This window comes from Protopterus annectens, chromosome 9.part0 (genome assembly GCF_019279795.1).
Source record: "Protopterus annectens isolate FY-2018-M chromosome 9.part0, PAN1.0, whole genome shotgun sequence".
NCBI lineage: Eukaryota > Metazoa > Chordata > Ceratodontiformes > Protopteridae > Protopterus > Protopterus annectens.
Window position 1 is genome coordinate 1,014,147,990 of NC_056743.1, and position 19,092 is coordinate 1,014,167,081.

Genomic DNA, 19,092 nt, shown 5'->3' on the forward strand with positions numbered 1-19,092 from the left:
AGATTTTTTTAAAACTGTTTTGTTAGGAGAAACATGCTTCCTGCAATTTGTGACCACTCGAATGTTCATTCTGACATTTAAAAAATGTCCCTATTTATGTTGAGCTTTGGACATATTTCTTGCACTAAGAGGTTGTGGTGAGTGTGTGAGTGTGTAATGTCCTAGTTAGAATTATCAGGTGGAATTTATTTTCAAGTGCATTTTTAAGGAATTGTGAGCTTCAAGGGAAGATAAATTTACTGCTGCTCATGCTAAGTCTGCTTAAAATGTGCAACTGTTTAGTTCAGCAAATGGTATCACTATTGTCGATAGAATTTTAAAGCAGTGTTAATAGCACAGCAGGTAGCATACTTGCATCTCGATGTAGAAGGCTATAGGTTCTACTTCCACAGCATGTAGATTTGTATTTTAAGGAGATGGGGTGCTGCAGTCCTGAGTATGTCCTCCTTTGGAGGAAATACCTAGCAACTATGAACCTGTTTTTCAGCTTGCCACCCATTCCCTATTGCAGTATACTAGCTTACCACTTTTGTTTAATGTAGCATGGGCAATTTATTCTTTAGGAATAGTAGGCACTGAATTGTAGATATGATTGCATAAGATATTTACATAAGCATAATGGTTTAGACATACAAGTATGTAGTAACATTTGATTGTTCATACAGTATGTTTAGTAGAGATAATGCTGAAGATGTACTAAAAATAAGACCAGAAAGGAAAAACTAAAAAGCACTAGCCAGATTGTCAAAGCAGGAGAATATAGACAAGTTCATGTGAGATTCATTGACATTTTAAGGAAACTGTGAAGACTGTGCATAAAACACATATTTCTATCCAGAATTCTTACCTCAGTCTCAACCTCTTAGAGCAAAAAAATCTGGACAAAGATTAAAATGATGGGGGAACAAGTAGAGAAAGATTTTAAATATTGCTCTTACAAACTTAGAAAGTTGATAGAATAATAGGTTTTGCATTAGCATGAAATTGCTGAAGGATGTGGAGTCTTCGACTCAAATGTTTATTATTATTTAATGACTTCAATCCTCAGCTATTTGCCATAAAAGTACACATTTTAGGAAGAACACACAAAAAATAGGAGGCGAAAATCTGTTCAGTTGAGAGGTATAATGGTGCTTACTGCAGTATTAAGTTTTCTTTGCATAAACATGTACAAAAGCAAAATCAACTAGTTTTATGTATTTATTTTTGTTGTTGTCCAGGTTAGTATGATGCACATGCCAATCATTGGTGCAGCTGAAACACATCAGAAAATGTTTTTTTTAATCCCATACCTGACACTTTTTTTTGTTTGTTTTTGTTCAGTAACATCATTGATAGAAGATCTGCAAGATATTGACAACAAAGGTAGTAGTAGCCCATTGGATTCTTTAGGCTAACTTTTAACTTCAAAGCCAATGCATCAGACAAGAAGCGATCATTCAGATATAGTAGCAATATGATATAGTTCATTACTGACGGCAATTCGTTTTCAGAATTCTTCACGTTGTAGGTTTTGCATCATTTTAAGATGCAGATAAAATAAGTTGAACTGAGCAGTGTTAATGGTGGAAAAGCGAGATGTCAGTGAAAAAACTAAGGAGTCAAGATAGGGAATAGAAATACTTGTTCTGTAATAACTCTCAAAATCCATGACTACTGTGTTTGCTCGGTGTGTCGATTGCAAATCCTTGATAACACTAACTCAATACTAAACTCAATACTAAACTTGCCTTACTGAGAATGTCATTCCTAAAGTGTTCTTCAGCATTGTTGCGGTGCTCCTTGAATGTTTTAATAAGTCTGTTGATGTGTTGTTGAGCCTCTACTATATCAAGTTGAACAGACTGAAACATCTGGGCAACAGGCTCAAGAACTGATGAGTAATTTGCAATAATGAAGAGAAAAATAAGAAATGTGCACGATGAGCAAGCGCTGAGTAACATATGTGCATTTTGTCTGGTTTCACCAGCAGTGCTCTTCTGAAGATCAGCCAGGCAGTCATATATTTTCTCAAAGTTCTGAATAAACACATGAATGGAATTTTATTTCTCAGTCCATCGTGTCTCACACAGAAGACGTATATTTGGTGCCAATGCTCGTCGTTTTGGACTGTCATGGAAAAAATAATCTTGATAACATCAGCAGCACTATTCATTTCAGGAACATCATTCAGATCACTGACTACAAGGTTTAGTCTGTGAGATGCGCAGTGGATAAAGGCTGTTTTTGGATACTTTTCACAAATCTTTGCCTGACCACCATTCTGGATGCTTGCCATTATGGAGCAGTCGTCATAGCCAGTCTGAGTAATTTTTCCAGGTCTAGACTGCACTTTATGCATTCACTGACAATGACATTTGATACAGACTGTGCATCTCTCATGACAATGGGAACAAAATCTGCAAACTCTTCTCGAATACAATCATCATCAACAAACCAAATGCCCAGTGACAACTGCTCAATGTCTGAGATATCTGCAGTTTCATCTGCCAATACACGAAATCCAACTGCCCTGTTTGCTGCACAAACAATCTCCTTTTGAAGTATGTGTTCGTATTCTGCCAACAGCTCATTTTTCACCCTATGGGATATGTACCAAGCATTTCCTGCACCTGTTTCACTGTGCTATTTCAGTATTGTCACCAGCTTCAATACGAAAATCTAACAAGTAACAAATTTCCAGCAGAGCCTTCTTTTCCACAGAGAGGAATGTCAAGGGTTGCACAGTAAATAATGGTAGATACAATTGATTCCAAATTATTTTGGTTCTCTGCAATTTGTTTTCCTACTGCTGCATCTGGCTGTGGAATAACAGCTGTTTCTGGCTTCTGTCGTGTTCGTGTATGAGAGAAATTTACAGCATCTTCAGTAGAACCTCTGTGCCATGATGATTGCATGTGATTTCTTGCAAGACTCATTGAAAGCATTATATTTTGTGCACACACTAGTGATGAAGCTGCCTTGCAACCCACGGTGAAGTAACTGAGGAAATAATACACAAGTTAAGCAGAGTGGGCCTTTCAAGAGAGGAGAAAATGCAAGCCATGGTGAGTACTGAGGTAACCAACTATATCTGAATATAGTTGTTAATAAATAATGACATGCATTTCAGTTTCAGACTTCATATCATTCAGAAAATTTAATTCTAACATAAATCCTTTTATTCTAGCAACTTTCTAATGTGTCCCTAGTTTTGGGCCTTTATCCCCAACGTTATAACAGGCTTTGTCCAGATTTCTTGTGTTAACAGATTGAGAGGTATGGTGTGTATGTGTGTCTGTATGTATAAGAAGGAGGAAGCATACCCCTCAGCTGTCCAGGTTTTTGGAGAATGTCCAGTTTTTTCCCCATATTCCTCCTAAAAAGTATTGAAGTTGCTAAGTAATGACAGACATTTGAGTTTTAGATATAATATCCTTTAGAAAAAGTTCATGAGAGCAATATTTATAATCTGTTCCGATTTTTACTTTAGGCTTTGTCCAGATTTCTTGCACTTAAAGGTTGAGGTGTGTGTTAGAGAGAGTGAAATGCCCTAGAGTTAGCAGGTGGAATTTATTTTCAAGTGCATTTTCAAGGAACTGTGAGTTTCAAGGGAAGAGAGTTTTACTGCTGCTCATGCTAAGTCTGCTTAAAATGTGCAATTGTTTTGTTTAGCAAATAGTATCACTATTGTGGTATAGAATTTTTAAAGCAGCACAGCAGGTAGCATACTTGCATCTTGATACAGAGGGCTGTAGGTTCTACTCCCATAACATGCAGATGTGTATTTTAAGGGGGTGTATGTCTTCCTTTGGATGAGCTGCCTACTAACTATGTACTTGTTTTTCAGCTTGCCACCCATTCTCTATTGCAATATACCAGCTTACCATTTTTTTTAATATAACGTAAGCAATTTATTTTTCAAGGGCAGCAGGCAGTGAATTTGTAGATGAAACGATGAAATATAAAGTTGTTTTCTAGCAACAACCTCTTCACTGGTTTCAGATCTCTTTAATGTGGAATTATTCAGATGAGTTTTACTTCTGCAAAGATTCTGCATATTGATTGATATTGGTGAATTGTATGACAGAAGTTTGAGGAGAGTGGTCCTTTTGTTGTTGAAATGTTCTGAATTGGCAGGTTGTCATTATTGGTTCATATGATTTGTTTCATTGCTTAAAGGAAAAATGTTCAGAACTATAAATTTAAAACACACTCTAACAAGTGGTGCTGTATTATACAAGGAATATAATTCAATTATTATATAGTATAATTAATAGTATAATTAATAGTCAGGAGGGTGAATCAAATAACTTTTGCATGGTTCTAAAAATGTGTGCAAGGAGCCTATGATTTGAAAACAGCCCAAAGGTAAACTTACCCTGTCACTGGCTAGATGCATTTTCTTTGAACGCGGGTTTCAATGTTTCGGTGAATGTGGGTTTCAAAGGCAGAGAAGTTTTAATGACAAGTCTCTTTTCATTGTAAGACTATTGCTTTGTTTAGGTTTAGTAAATGTCTATCGGTGTTTGTGCTATAAAATTTGAAATAAAAGTTGTAAATGAAATCCAAATATCTGTAATCATTGTAGAAGTAAAGCATAAAACAGTATGCACACTGAGAGATTTGAACAGTGTCTATGACAAATGGGGAAAAATAGCCAAGTATTGGGACACTGGAATGGCTGTGTGGGCAGGGGTGGGGCTGAGTGGGTGGGGACATCGGAGGGGCGGGGCTACATGGGCAGGGCTTGAGTTTGCACCCCCCTGCAAAAAATCCTGCGGGCTCCCTTGCTTATGGTTACAATACGGGCATGCAGGCATCAAGCATTCATAAGTTGCCCCAGTCCATTAGGGACATAAGTACCAAACCAGGTGTAAATTTTGTAATTTTGCATCCATTGGTCCAAGTTACATTTGAACAGCTTTACAGATGAGCTCTGCTTCACATTTCATTCATAATCTTAATCACAAAATTTACACCTGGCTTGGTACCTATTTCCCTAATGGACTGGGGCAACTTATGAATGCTTGATGCCTGTAAGCCCATATTGTAACCATAAAATTCCTTGGGGAACTGACTCAAGTCAACAATACTTTGGTAAATTTCAGGTAATCTTGGCTAGGCTTAAAATAACTCTTGGGACAATCACTAAGAAATTTTACAAATATAACTACACAAAACACTTTTTTGTGGGGGGGGGGGGTGGCACAAATCTAGAAACCAGTGATTATATAGATAGGTTGCATCCCTCACAGATGATGTCCATTTGATGCACTGCAGTGAGTTAAATGCTAAGAGTTCGAAACACCAGTGTTATCACAACCTAAAATAAGGGCAAAATACTACTTTGTCTGGGGGTGTAAGAGTTAGAACCATAGAATCCTTTAACAAAGGCAACTGGCAGAGGAGTTAGTTTATGTATTTACTATTTGTTTGGGTTTGATTTTTCGGAAGCTTGAAATTCATATGGTCAAGACCATAGGATCGCATTTCCGAAAACTCAACATAAAAAAATATGCATTTTTGCAGGGGGGAAGCCCCCTGCACTCCCAACACCCATTGAAAATGATATATACCCCCACCGAGATTGCACTACAGTAGGGAAAAGGGTAAATTCCCCTTTGAAGCAGTTCTATGTAAATCACGGCACAGTGGGGATTGCGTTACTTACACTTTTTATGGGTTTAGTGAACATCAGTACATAAATAATATAAAATATAGAATAAACACAGAAAGAAAAGTATAACTGGGAAGAACTTGTAACCCATAAAAAGCCACTTCAGGTGTGTTGAAAAACCATAAAATTTACAAACTCAGAATCAACTGTCAGCAACTTTTGAGTAAGCAACCACTGCAGTAGCAATAAAGAGACTTTTAACGGTTAAGCACATTCACCTTTCACAAAGTAGAGACTTCTTCAGTACCATGATGTTAGCTGTTCCATTACCCAGCTGTTACATAACATGACCTGCTTGATCAGGTGACTACTGAACAGGCCACTTAGAGCATTTAAAGGTACATGAACAAGAAAAATACAATAGATAAAAAATAAATACATTCTAACCAGGGAACACTAAGTAACATTCATATGCAAAAAAATTAGACTGAAAAATTAAAGTGAAATGTGAACAAAGGGATCTACTCCAAAGGATCAAAATTTCAAACATCGAACCCCTGATCATTGAAGACCAGAGGGTCGAAATTTTGAAAACTGAACCTAGGAAAACGTAAATCTAAACTGTGAAAACTACTTATTTCATATTTTTGCAGGGCCCACACCCCCCTGCCACTACTTAATATACCAACTACGAGATCACACTAAAAGAAGAGAATGGTAAAGTTCCTGTTCTACAGTGTACGTTGATCTCCATTCACAACGTTTGATATTTCAAAACTTTGATCATCTGGTCTTCAGAGATCAGTGATTTGATGTTCTGAAATTTCGATCCTTTGAAGGGGACCTGAAAAAATATATATTTAAAAATGTATTCAAAATCACAATCTGGCAGCCTTCCTTTCCAAATTGCACATGAAACACGCATTCTCATTGGTACCCGGAGGGTGACAAGTACTTAATTTCAGCTGCCATAAAACTTCCTTAACTTCTATTATCTCCTCCCAGAGACTCCTCTTTGATTCAGTGTTATTCTTTCCAAAATAATAAAATTAAACTATTTGAAACCAGTGCAGAAAATAGTGTTTGTGCTATATATTAACATATTTTTTTATATCAAATACGTGCTCAAGTATACATTCCCTTAATGTTGTCTCTGCTTTTCCTATATAAAAAGGCTGAAAAAGAGTGCCATAAGGCTGAATACACCACTCCCCTTGACCTACAAGTGTTGTATCCATTGAGTTTAACCATAACTCACCCTAATTTAAAACTGTCACCTGTATTATGTAGCTGCAAATTTTTACAACTATTACATCTAAATGTTCCCTTTTCCTTTTGCCTGTGAAACAATCTCACCTACAAATTCTTAACATCTGCCACTTTGCTTGAAATGGACACAGTGTAGAGGGAAGTGATTTACTCAAACTGTTGTTTACTTTTAAACATTTCCCAATTCTTCCTTATAACACGTGTAACAACCCCACTGTTAGTAGAGAAAATGGTAATGAAATTGCCACAATTTCTAATGGTGTTAAGTATTGCCTCCATTGTATTAATATTGTCACGGTCTCCTGGAATAGCCCTATAAAATATAAATAGGTGCCTTTTTTATACTTGCCAACCACTTTGTCACAAATCTTTTGGTACTTGCGTATTATCGCAACCAGATTTTTGCAATAATATGGCTTGCTTCCCGATCAGTAATTATGTCTGTTTATCTGGTTGAAATGGAAAACAATGTTTTCTTTAACAAAACTACAAAAAAAAAAAAAGAAAAAAAAAAAAAAAAAGAAAAAATAAGAAAAAAATCTACAAAACAGTTTCTTTGTGCTCTTTACTGGCAGCGAGTCGCTTCTTGGCAAGGCTGCCCACTGAACGTTCTTTGTCAGCCAATGCCATCAAAGAATGGTCATACAGCCAATGCCATCAAAGAATGGTCATACATACCAGATTTGTGCGATTCTCTCGCAATCAGCTTCCAAATCTCTGATAATTTCTGACATTATGGACAAACAAGTCTTTGTCCTTAATTTCATGATTTGGGACAGTTTACAGTATAACCTGCCAGTCTTTTTGCACTGTCCTGCAAATCAGAGTTGAGATGACCCGAGCAGTATGTACTGGCTGGCTGGCTCTGGAAGTTGGTTGTGAAACAGTAGTGTGGGCCTCCCCCCCAAACTGTTATCCTCCATGATGTGCGTTTAATGATAAATAAATCACATCTATAGATGTCGCGTTTCCCCCCTTTTTGGATGGTGTGGGAACTGTCAGTTGCTTTTCACCCCTTTTGGGCTGCTAGTTCTGGGGAAGGCAATATGCTGCAGATGTGGCTCTTTGCATCTGGCCACAAAATGTCATCGCTTGAAAGGAGAACGTATCTTTGCTGTCACTTTATGTCTTTTCGGGATCGGCTTTTGGCCAAGCCACAAAGAAACACAGTAGTTTGTTCAGAACTGTTTGCATTCAGTGAGGTTGCACTGTGATTGTGATTCAGAGTAATTTCTACATTTCACATACTTCTGCTGTGTTGTGTGCACACACAACAGGACTTGGAAACGTAGTATGACTGACATGATGTCGGGAAATGGCACAGGTGCAAACAAACAGTTATTTTTCAAATACTACACTGTTCCTACCTCAACAAAGTGTTTTTTTTTATGATAACATTGCCTGTGTGATTCTGCATACATTTCTGGTTACATTCACACATGGGGAAGCAAGCAGTATTATTGCAAAAATCTGGTTGCGATAATACATAAGTACCATCTTTTCTATACATAACTTGGGGTAAGCTCTGTCCACAAACACATGCTTCAACTTCGAAATCTTCTGAAGACAATACACTTTTGTATGAAATCATCTGCATTATTCTAACAAACTGGTATTTAACTATGCTCTTCCTTGGTTGTAAGGGGCGGCAGCTGTTAAAAAAATAAAAATGTCTTGAATAGGTCGGTTTTTGAAAAACTGTGGAAGAGAAATTAATATTACTTTTTATTAGCTTAACATCCAAAAACTCTTAAGTAGTATGCATTAATATTATAACTGAATACAATACAACAGGAGATAACTGAGAATTACATGGACAGTACTGAAATGTCTGACAATGTTCATAGCAGCAGTGATTTCCACACATTTAATTACAGTGATTTAGTCATTACTAATGTTTACTTCAGTTTGGTAAAATGCGGTTTCAATTTTGTCCCTGCTCAATCTGCTTCTTTATCACATTTATCATTATAATTAGGAAAAAGCTATTCACATCATGCAAAGTCTACGTACTAGTATACTGGCAATAAACAAGAGTTACCAAAAAGTACAAATATGTGAACAGAAAACATGATTTATAAGCAAGAGTTACATTATGTATATATAAAAGTGAAACATTAAATAACAGTAACACGCAAGAATTCAGGTACAAAGACATTAATAAGGGCAGTACCTAGTAGGTTCACCTTCAGACAAAAGAATTTACTCGTATTTATCTGTTAACATCTTCAAAGGCTATACGATGTCTGCCAGTTGACACTCATACAAGGAGCATTAGTACGCCCACTGTGAAAAGCTGGTGAACCCCCAGTGGTCAAGCAGGAAGGAACCTTTGATTATGTCATTCTTCAACTTTGGGGGAAAAAAAAGCTCATTTTCAGATTGATAAACATTTACATCTTGACGGCTTCCACTTTAACTAGTTACACAAGGCAAGAAACTACCCTTTTCTGTGATCTACAGGTCTGGAACTTGATTCCACTAGCTTTAACTGCTGCTTCCGCATGACCACAGGTAAGAGAAAGTTGCACAGATTCTTATTAAGTCCCAATGCAACTGATTTGTACCCATCCCCCAACACATACACATACCCATCCAGCTTATTACAATCAACGATACTAAAACTACTAACCTACAGTTCTAAGTGTTTCGTATTTTGCGGACCTCAAACTAAGATGTCACCTCTTCCTAGTTATTAGTTTCGGTTGGTGACAATTGTTTCAGTTTTGGTGTTTTCAATACTAAAACTGCTACTTAAACTGTATTGTAAATGTTAAATTCTCTGCACTGTCATGCAATCATGTCTTATTTAGATGCTAGACTTCAGAATGTTGGCAGTTTAGAAGCAAGGTAAACCAACATATTTCACAGTAAGCACCTCAGAAATATTGCTTGTAAATTATGTTGTGTATGAAAATAAATGTTAATTTATGACCAATATACTTATCAGTCAACTAAAAGAAAAACTGAAACAGTTGCACTACAGGTGAACTTCAAAGCCAATAAAATTCAAGGACTTTTGTCTAATGACTGCAATAAGAAATGACACACAAAGTACAAAACTATTCAAAGCGTTTTCTAGCACTTGTACTTGTCTTACATTTGTGTCTGCCTGGTTCCTATCACCTGTCTCCTCACACTCTGTTTATATATTTTTATATCCAGTTACCTGCTGCTGATTTTCCCGCTGGAGGTGAAGGCGGGCTTGGATGTAGCCTCTTGTCTCCTGGAATGCTTGGCGCTGAGACACTTCTGCTGGATAGTGTGTGCAGATTCCAATAATATTGGTGCAGAGAAATATCAGCACATTGGCACTGAGCTGAAATGAATAAAAGCAACACTTGTAAACACCTTATGCACTGTTACGAAGTTTACAAGAGCAGTTCTGATAAGGCAGTAACTGTTTGTATGGTAATCTATCCTGAACATTGAATGCAATGAAAACACCCACAAATAAACAAAACCCAAATTATATTAGAAATACAGATACTAGGTATTACAATGTAGTACATTAAGTACAACGTCAGACTTAATTCAGATATGCATTTAGGGATAATCTGTCATCACGATGCAATCAAACATGGAAGTTCAAAGAGAAGAATTCAAACATCTTGTCACAAGATCATGTGACATGAGAATGATAATGCAAGACATATTGTGCACTAGGCCACCAAGAAACGCTACAGCACTGTTAAAGCAATGCATCCATTCTAGTAGGCCTAAGCTATGCTTTCATGTTATAAATGAACACAATTAATTAATGGGAAAGATAGTGCATTGCACTGAACATTCAGTAATGCCAAACATCCATTCATTCAGTCAGTCCCATTAATTGACATGATTAGTCTATCTGCAACACAGGACCTTGGTCAGAAAGAAGAATCTGGAAATACTGCTTTGTACTGTGGAGAGGAATTCTTAGTGTTATCTCAAATACGTGAATTCCATGCTCCATAGGCTTTATCACTCTTCACACAAAGTTACAGACCTAAATTATGCAGTGTTCCTGGTTTTTCAAAAAGGGAGGGGGATCTAGCTGTGCTTCATTTTCAAATCAACATTAAATTTAATTCAGCAAATGCAATGAGAACACAGACTTCCAATTATCATTTCTTTTATCCATGCCATCACAATACACTTTTATTGAAAACGCATGCAGTTGTGATCAAGACTTTCCTTTTTCTATAATGCTGGTATAAACCTGCTGGTTTGATTACATTTAAGGAAGAGAGGCCTACCAGCAAAAAACACGATGTAAACAATTTTTTTTTCCTGAAAGAAAAACTTGCATTTAAACAGCCTTTTGCTAACAAGGAATGATTAAATGGTATGAATAAAATACACACATATGCATACTATACACACACACACACACACACATATATATATATATATATATATAATATATATATGTACATATAAAGACAAAGAAACTACATATACATACAGAACCTGTATTACATAAGGGTGTCAATCACTGCGCTGATAACTATTTTACACTGAAGCACACTCAATTAAAACTAACGAGAGAAAAAAACTGCAACCAATCAAAACAAACGTAATTTGTTGATTTGGCCATCTTATGGTTAGCGGCTTTAGGGTATGCAGAGGTCAAAAGAGGCCATCCTTCTTTGCCTGGCTTCTGAATGGACAGCAAGGTTGTCAAGGACTGCCCTAGAATAGAGAACTAACCAATCAAGAGTCACAGAATGTAAAATACAGGGTTGTTTTATGGTAATGGCTGCTGGGCTACAGCCTTTCCAAATGCAGAACTGCTGTTGAAAACATTCATAATACATTTCTACTCAAAAATAATTGACTTTTCTGTTTTGGGACTCAAGAGTGTGAGTAGTTCTGAAAAAAAAATGTCAGATTACTTTCCAGCAGACTGGTGTCTAAAGCAGCCTAAGTGAAACTGAAAGAATGAGAGCTGTTGCAGACAGATTCAGACAGGTACAAGTGTGATGAAAAATATATATTTTTAAAGTTTTTCTTCCTTTCAGTCAGCTCTGCTGTGGGATTGCTGACTTGCATAATTCTGTTCAGTAATGTCACTGCCAGCCATCTACATGTATTGTTTTACTTTTATAAATTAAAAATTTTGCATGGGTGTGTAGTAGGTTTTTGTACGAGTGTCCTAAAATGGGGTGTTGCAATGAGTTGTACTGAAATGGTCTGACAACAATAAGGTGAATACATTACTGTGGCCATTACTCATTCATTCTCTTATTTGATTAGAGGCATCTGAGGTGTAAGCAGCAAATGAAGTGCAACTGGTGTTGGTGTTGGTGTTGGTGTTGGTGTGTGTTGGTGTGTGTGTGTGTGTGTGTGTGTGTGTGTGTGTGTGTGTATGAGGTGACTGTACTGTATACTTCTGACAGCAACACATTGAGATACATTACCATGGCTATTATTGACAGTTTTACACTGTGTTTGTTCAGAATGTGTATGTACACAATCCTACATAGGGCTGTTTTGAGGTAGTTGAGTGTGACATTACTTGCCCAGCACATGCACAGAGTTTTTGTAGTAAGTGTTGGGAGGAAAGGGTCGAAATTAATTTAATGAAGACAGCCTAGGTAAAGTGCTAATAGCCAACTTATTACCTGAAAAAATCAAACTACTAAAAGTACATATTTTGATGAATGCTGCGGCTAAAATCAGACTTCAGATATTCCACAAACAATGAAACAGTATTCCTTACAGGAGAGCAAAGCACTTCACACCCTCCATGCAGGTGGCACTATAAAGCCCTTTATAAAATAACCGACTGTGGAAAGGGACATTATCCACATGACAAAGACCACCATGTCATCACAAAATAGAAAATGTAGTGCACAAATTAGTTACATGAAAAAGTAAAACTGGACCATACATCCTCATAAAACTATTCACATATCCAATACCATGAAACATGCCATCTCTCATATGAAGTATAAATATGCATTGCACAACAAAAATACTTGGCCACCACCACATATTCTTTGTACTCTACTCCAGTTTTGTACTTTCCTTGACCAAATTCAACTATCCAAAAAAAAACGAAAAAAACTGTAGAGCCAACAAACAGTGACAAGATTCTTGTCACTGTTTGCTGGCTCTACAGTTTTTTTCGATTGTGCTTTGATTTTGGAGCTGTGCAGCTACCATACGTGTAGGGGTCTGCTCTTCTCAAATTCAACTATCCCCATACTAACTTCACCTTGGGAAGCTGGGTCAGAAAATGAGGGGTGGCCATTTGATGAAGTGTATATCCCATGCAGTACAATGGTCACACATCACAGTCCTCCCACATGCCCACCCCTGTGATGGTTCTAAGTACTGGCCTCTAGCAGGGCTTGAAGGATGATCTGCTTATGTCAGCAGTGTATCCCTCCCCCCTGTGAATAGGCACAGCCATCCTTCATGACATATATACACACAAGCTAGGTCCCTAGCCTTAGACAGGGCTTTATCCCTGTTCATGACAGCTATAGGCAAACTTAAACAAACAATTCTTATTAATAATAATGGTCATTTCAGTTTGTTTTACTCATACACACATTAACCCTGCCAAGACAAGGCAATAACTGTTTAAATGCATCAAATGACTGCATAAGCAAGCTAGTTTCACTCACAGACTGGCTCTGTGCCCACCAATTATAGAACCACTTTACTAACGGTTTATACCGCAGATGCATTATTGTGATCAAATGAATTAATAAAAAAAATGTCCACACAATAATGTATTTCAGCTCACTATTGTCACTGTACAGTGTAATTCACTACAACCTCTCATGCTCACTAGTGCATACATACACACAAACACGTGCCTACCAATTACACCCACTTTAGTCTGTACACCTTGGATAGCTGTCTATGATGACTAAATAAATGAATGAACAAAAATACTTAAATAATGATCACAGTAATGTATTTGTATTTCATACTACAGTGCAACCATTGAACACCCCACCCCCACACAGATGTGCCAATTACAACCACTTTACTGATCATATGCACCTCAAGTATCTGACTGTGATCAAATGAATGAATAATGACCACCCTAATGTATTTGTTTGCACTGATTGCAACAGTGAAACGTAATGTAACCTCCTGCAGACACACGTGCCCCACAATTATTCCTGGCCACAGTAAAAAGTGTTTCAGCTTGTTGTTGTCACATACATACACTACAGCCCATTAAATACAGACTCTTCATTTAACTGTGCGCACATCATACATCTGATGATTATCAAATGGGAGAATGACTATGTAAGTAAATAAATACTTTTACAACACTCTTTCATGCAAAAGATTTTGCACATACAATTGGCAAACTGATGGAGTAAACACTTCTTGACCACTGCACATAAATGGTGGCCAAATAACAGTCATACAAATTCTGCAGCTATACTGCCTAACTTAAATGAAAGCTCTTTTACTATAGTAAATGTTGTCGACTCCTTTCCCTCCCACCACTTTATTTTGTAAAAACTGAAACACTCCCCGATTCTGAATAGGGAAAAGCTCCTAAGTCAGGTAGAGGTAAAGGACATAAAACACTATTTTTTGCACCCCCACCCCTTCCCTTCATGCTAGGATATTGTAACTAGTGACATGACACAAAGAGTTACTTGCAGTTTCTATTAAGACTGCCTTGACTCACAACCCACACACAGTAGTGGTGAAACTGTAGCACACTCTGACAGGACTCTTGTGTGACAGACTGTTAGCACTGTTCACTGAACAGGCCTGTTGTGTGGTAGTTTGAAGTACTATTTTTGGACCTATAGTACAGCATGGGAGAAAACCGTATGGTGACTTTCAAAATCAAAATCACCTAGTAGTTGCCTAATAATTGAATCCTGTGCCCTGTCTGAAGACAGTCTCTGGATAAGACCACCTACCCGGTTACCAAACAGCAACTAAATAAAATAAACAAAAGCAGACAGCAACAGCCATAATGACTGAGGACAGCAGTTTAAACATTTAAGACAGAAGTTATGCACTGGGAATGAGCATTCAGCAATTATAAAATGAAAAGTTGAAACACACAGGGGTCATTTACTGTAAGCAACTGACCAAAGGTGGGGGAGTATATGGGAACTTGCAACAAGATTCTGATCGACACAGTAAGACTGTGGTGGTAGAAATGCTGCATGATGTAAGTACATCTGCATACATACACTAAAGTCTCAGACCAAGAGGAAACTGCGTACAAGTAAATGAGAAAGCATGACATTCTAACACACAAGACGAAAATATTTAAAATTATTCAGCAAAAATCTGCAACATTTATTGAACCGGAATGTCTGGTTCACAACCAAGGGAAACGGACAACATGAGAATGCAAGTAGATTGCACAGTAAGTGACTGTCTTATGAACCTACTGTGAAAAAGTCACTAAGAGGGAGATAATGTGCCTAGAGGGATTTGCTGAAAGTCAGGCAACAACAAAACAGTTTATGGTAAGTGGCTAACTTGCAATAAGGAAATAAATAAATAAATAAAAACTGAATCTGAAAAAGTAAACCATATGGAATGACTAGTGCATACTTGTTTCCATCACAGCAGCAAGACAAAAATGACTCCGCAAAAAGGATTAATGCTCTATTAATGAACTGCTTCCTACAGTTGAGGGTGCTAGGTTTGATCCCTTCCACCTCCACTTGCTTGTTGTGTGACTCTGAGCTGGTCACTTAAGTAGATAGTGGCTCCACATCAACCCTAAAAAGGGATTAGTGTTCAGTGGGCTTACATAGTTAAACAGATAAAAGAAAAAATATCCTTTGCAAGTGCAAACTTTATGTTGCCAGCAACTGTGCCTGTCATAAAGCCTTTGTTCAAAATTAGTGATTAAAAGGAGCAGTTCTTATCCTCAGACAAGATGTACCACTTCCAAACTACACCTCATTTGGAGTTGGGCGGGGTGGGGGAAACTGGAGAAGATGGATAGCACAGCTAGACTACATGCTAGAATTACCATGGATTTTACTTGCATATCTTCATACACTTATGAATACAGTATGAAAGTGCAGGTAGTAGTCTTGGAATCAGGGATTCAGGGTACCATCTTTGCAGTAAAAAATACAGCATAAAAAAATCAGGCATGCAAAGACAAGCACAGCAGGCTGTCAGAACTACATGGAAAGGTTAGGCTGAACCAAAAAACAGATAGAAGTGATATGATACCACAGAAACATACTTGTGGAAGCATTTTTAATGTGCTGCTGACAACAAAATCCCCACTGAACAAAGTAGAGGCAAAAGGTAAAATACAGCTTTTGCAGGCCATTTTACAACATAGTTTACTTTCCTGACAGCCAAAGACTTCACACACACTTCCATCAAGACCCTACCAGGTCCAGAGGTTCTGCAATACATCTGCAAGAAATACTTCCATTCCCTTAACTGACAGATGCTCTGTAATGGTCTGGGCATTATCTATAGATATAATTTATTTATTCACTGCTTGCCAACTAGCTAACAATCCCATTTACAGGGGAGACCTGGGGAGAAATGTTCCTTGAACAAAACACAGTAGCATAGTTGAACGGAGTACAGTAAGACAAAAAGTTACAATAGCATAGGTTCATAGGTAGGTACTAGGCTACTGGCCCTAGGGCCTATACAAGCCTAGCCAAAAAGGTACCCTGGCTTTCGCCACCCAAGAAAATTATTTTCCTGTGCCCCTGTCAAGCAGAACCACAGAACTGATCCCCGGGGTGAATTTCCTATTACCCATCCAATCATCAAGATTTTTCTTGAAGAGTGCTAATGAGGAGCTCTGTTTGACATAGATAGGTAGTCTATTCCAGAGTATGGGAAGTCTCTGGGACAGGAATCTATCCCTCCACCATGTTCTGTTTATTGTGGTGACAAGGTTTAGGTCCCTAGAGCATGTAGCTCGGAGGGATTAGGATTTCTTTAAGTGGAGCATGTCCAACAGCTCTGGGTTTGACATAGCTTTGTATGTTAGGCAGAAATCGCCTCTGAGTAGGCGATATGCAATGGAGTAAAGCTGGAGTTTTTTGAGACGGTCTGCGTAGGGCATCTGTTTCAGGCCAGTAATCCTCTTTGTGAGGACATGTATGCACATTTGCATTGTTGATACAATAAAAGAAAAACATTTATATATTTGCATAAGATTATATTTTTAGGTTAATAATATATTGTTTTACAAAAAGGCAAAATATTTTGCAATTCTTCACAGCACTGACAGTTGATATTTTAACTGTTTTATATAGATATATTTGGAATTCAGTGTTAAAAGATACGAATGTGGAATAAATGTATTTGAAAAAGAACAATATTTTACACAAAAAAAGAACAAAATAAAGTAATGAGCTACAATAGATACAGAGACTGAAGACGTCAGATGAGCTAAGGAAAAGTAGAGACAGGTGGAAGTGGCAGGATAAGGTGGAAATGAGTACGGTGGGAGAGTGTAGCTAGGGGCAGGAAAGTGGGAGAGAAAAAAAAATAGCCATGATGGCAGCATGAGCACAATCAGGAGGATGTTAGGTGTTGTTTTTAAATTTTTGTGTTGGGTTGTCCAGTTTTATAGCAGTGGGGATGGAGTTCTCCATCCCCCATAATATGTCTGCATGCCACCTAGACAGTTCCTATGATTCTCACATCTGGCAAAGGTCAAATTTATACAGCAGGGGATTTCCAACAAGGCAATCTAGTAGGTAGGTTACACACAGGCCAGTTGGACAAGTCTATATGCACAGTTACCACACAAGCAGCGGGCAGGCCATATGTAATATGATGTTTGTTCTGTGTTGCAGGTGAAATTGGATGTGCCTTACAACCTGGATGATAATCCTCCATCTGCAATCTGTACTGTATTCTTACAATGCAGCAAACGCTGAAATGTGTTATCTGGCCTAATCTAGAGATCGTTTAGTTGCCTAAAATCCTCAGAAAGGCACTAGAATGCAGTCCAGAAATCTGTAGCAACATATCTGTTGTGTGTGACATGCTGGACAGCATACATTGTGAAAGCAGTTGGAGGAGCACATGACCTTCTGGATAAGATCTGCCACACAACTTGTACCAGCAGTAGAAAGGTTAGAAAGTCAGGGGAGCACCATGCAGCAGCAGTACAGCAGCTGAGGCAGAAGCAAGTACAACACACTGCAGCACTTTATGGGCCACGAAACAGACGACATAGAACAAAATGGTGCATGCATTATCACACTCAGGCTGTGCATGAACTGGTCATTTAGAGTTTCAGACATTACCATGCCCCACACATTAGTGACTGAGTAGAGCACAGTCAACGTCACTTGCACAGGTTGGGAGGAAGCACCTGGCAGCTGAATGCAACACTATGAGGTGAGGTAGGACCATGGGAGGTGAACATGGCAGTTAAAACACGCTTAGTTGTTCAGCAAAATCCAAAAACACACGAAAGTCACCACACGTCAAGATTTAATGAAGCTTTCAGGTCTAGGTGTAGACCTGAAAGCTTCATTAAATCTTGACGTGTGGTGACTTTCATGTGTTTTTTGGATAGGTGAACATGGCAACCATGTACTCTAGAAGGTTGAGACAGTCGGGAATCATATCCCTCCTGTGGTGGACCTGTCTTGTCACAGCACTCCATGACTTTTTCTTTGCATGGAGTGCCATACCATTAACCCTTCAGTGAATTTGTGCAGAGGCGTACTATAGCTGCCCACAGAATTAGCATCCATTACCAGTACCTACCAAATCTGGTGCAAACAGTACAGGGGAACCTGCAGTAGCATGTCATTCAAGGGTAGTGAATTTCTCCAGACTCTACAACCCTTGGGTGGTCATGGATACCATGGGTGCAACATGCAAGTCAGGGTGCGTTTGTAGTACAATGTAGAATGCCCATACTTATGGCCACAGTCCCCTTTACATAACTGTTTATCAGCCACAGTTAGCGGTCTGCAGAGCCTTGCCATTTAGGTTCATAGATTAGTGCTAGACTAATTGCCCTTGTAGGCCATTTTAAGTCTAGCCAATTACACCATTTGAGAATCAAACCCTGCACCTTGTGTTTGTAAGGTAAATATCTTAACCATTATGCCACCATCCCAACTATTTATGTAATGTACCCATGGCCACAGTCTCTCCCACCCCTTTTCTACACCTGTTAATGTTACTCACAGGTTATTCCTTCAATTACATAATGTAGCCATGACTCAACATGTGACCTCAGAATACATCTTTCACAAGGTTTCCACAAAACCTCAGGCAGGTAG

The 19,092-nt window shown here is 38.1% G+C and overlaps 1 protein-coding gene across 1 annotated transcript in view; it reads right to left on the reverse strand.

The window, feature by feature from the left end:
* ADCY6 (adenylate cyclase 6) overlaps positions 1 to 19,092 on the reverse strand; it is a 1,739,117-nt gene that overhangs the window by 423,057 nt on the left and 1,296,968 nt on the right. The window contains exon 4 of the mRNA XM_044083802.1: positions 10,038 to 10,187. Coding sequence (XP_043939737.1) covers positions 10,038 to 10,187 — 150 coding nt within the window. The remainder of the gene's footprint in view (positions 1 to 10,037; positions 10,188 to 19,092) is intronic.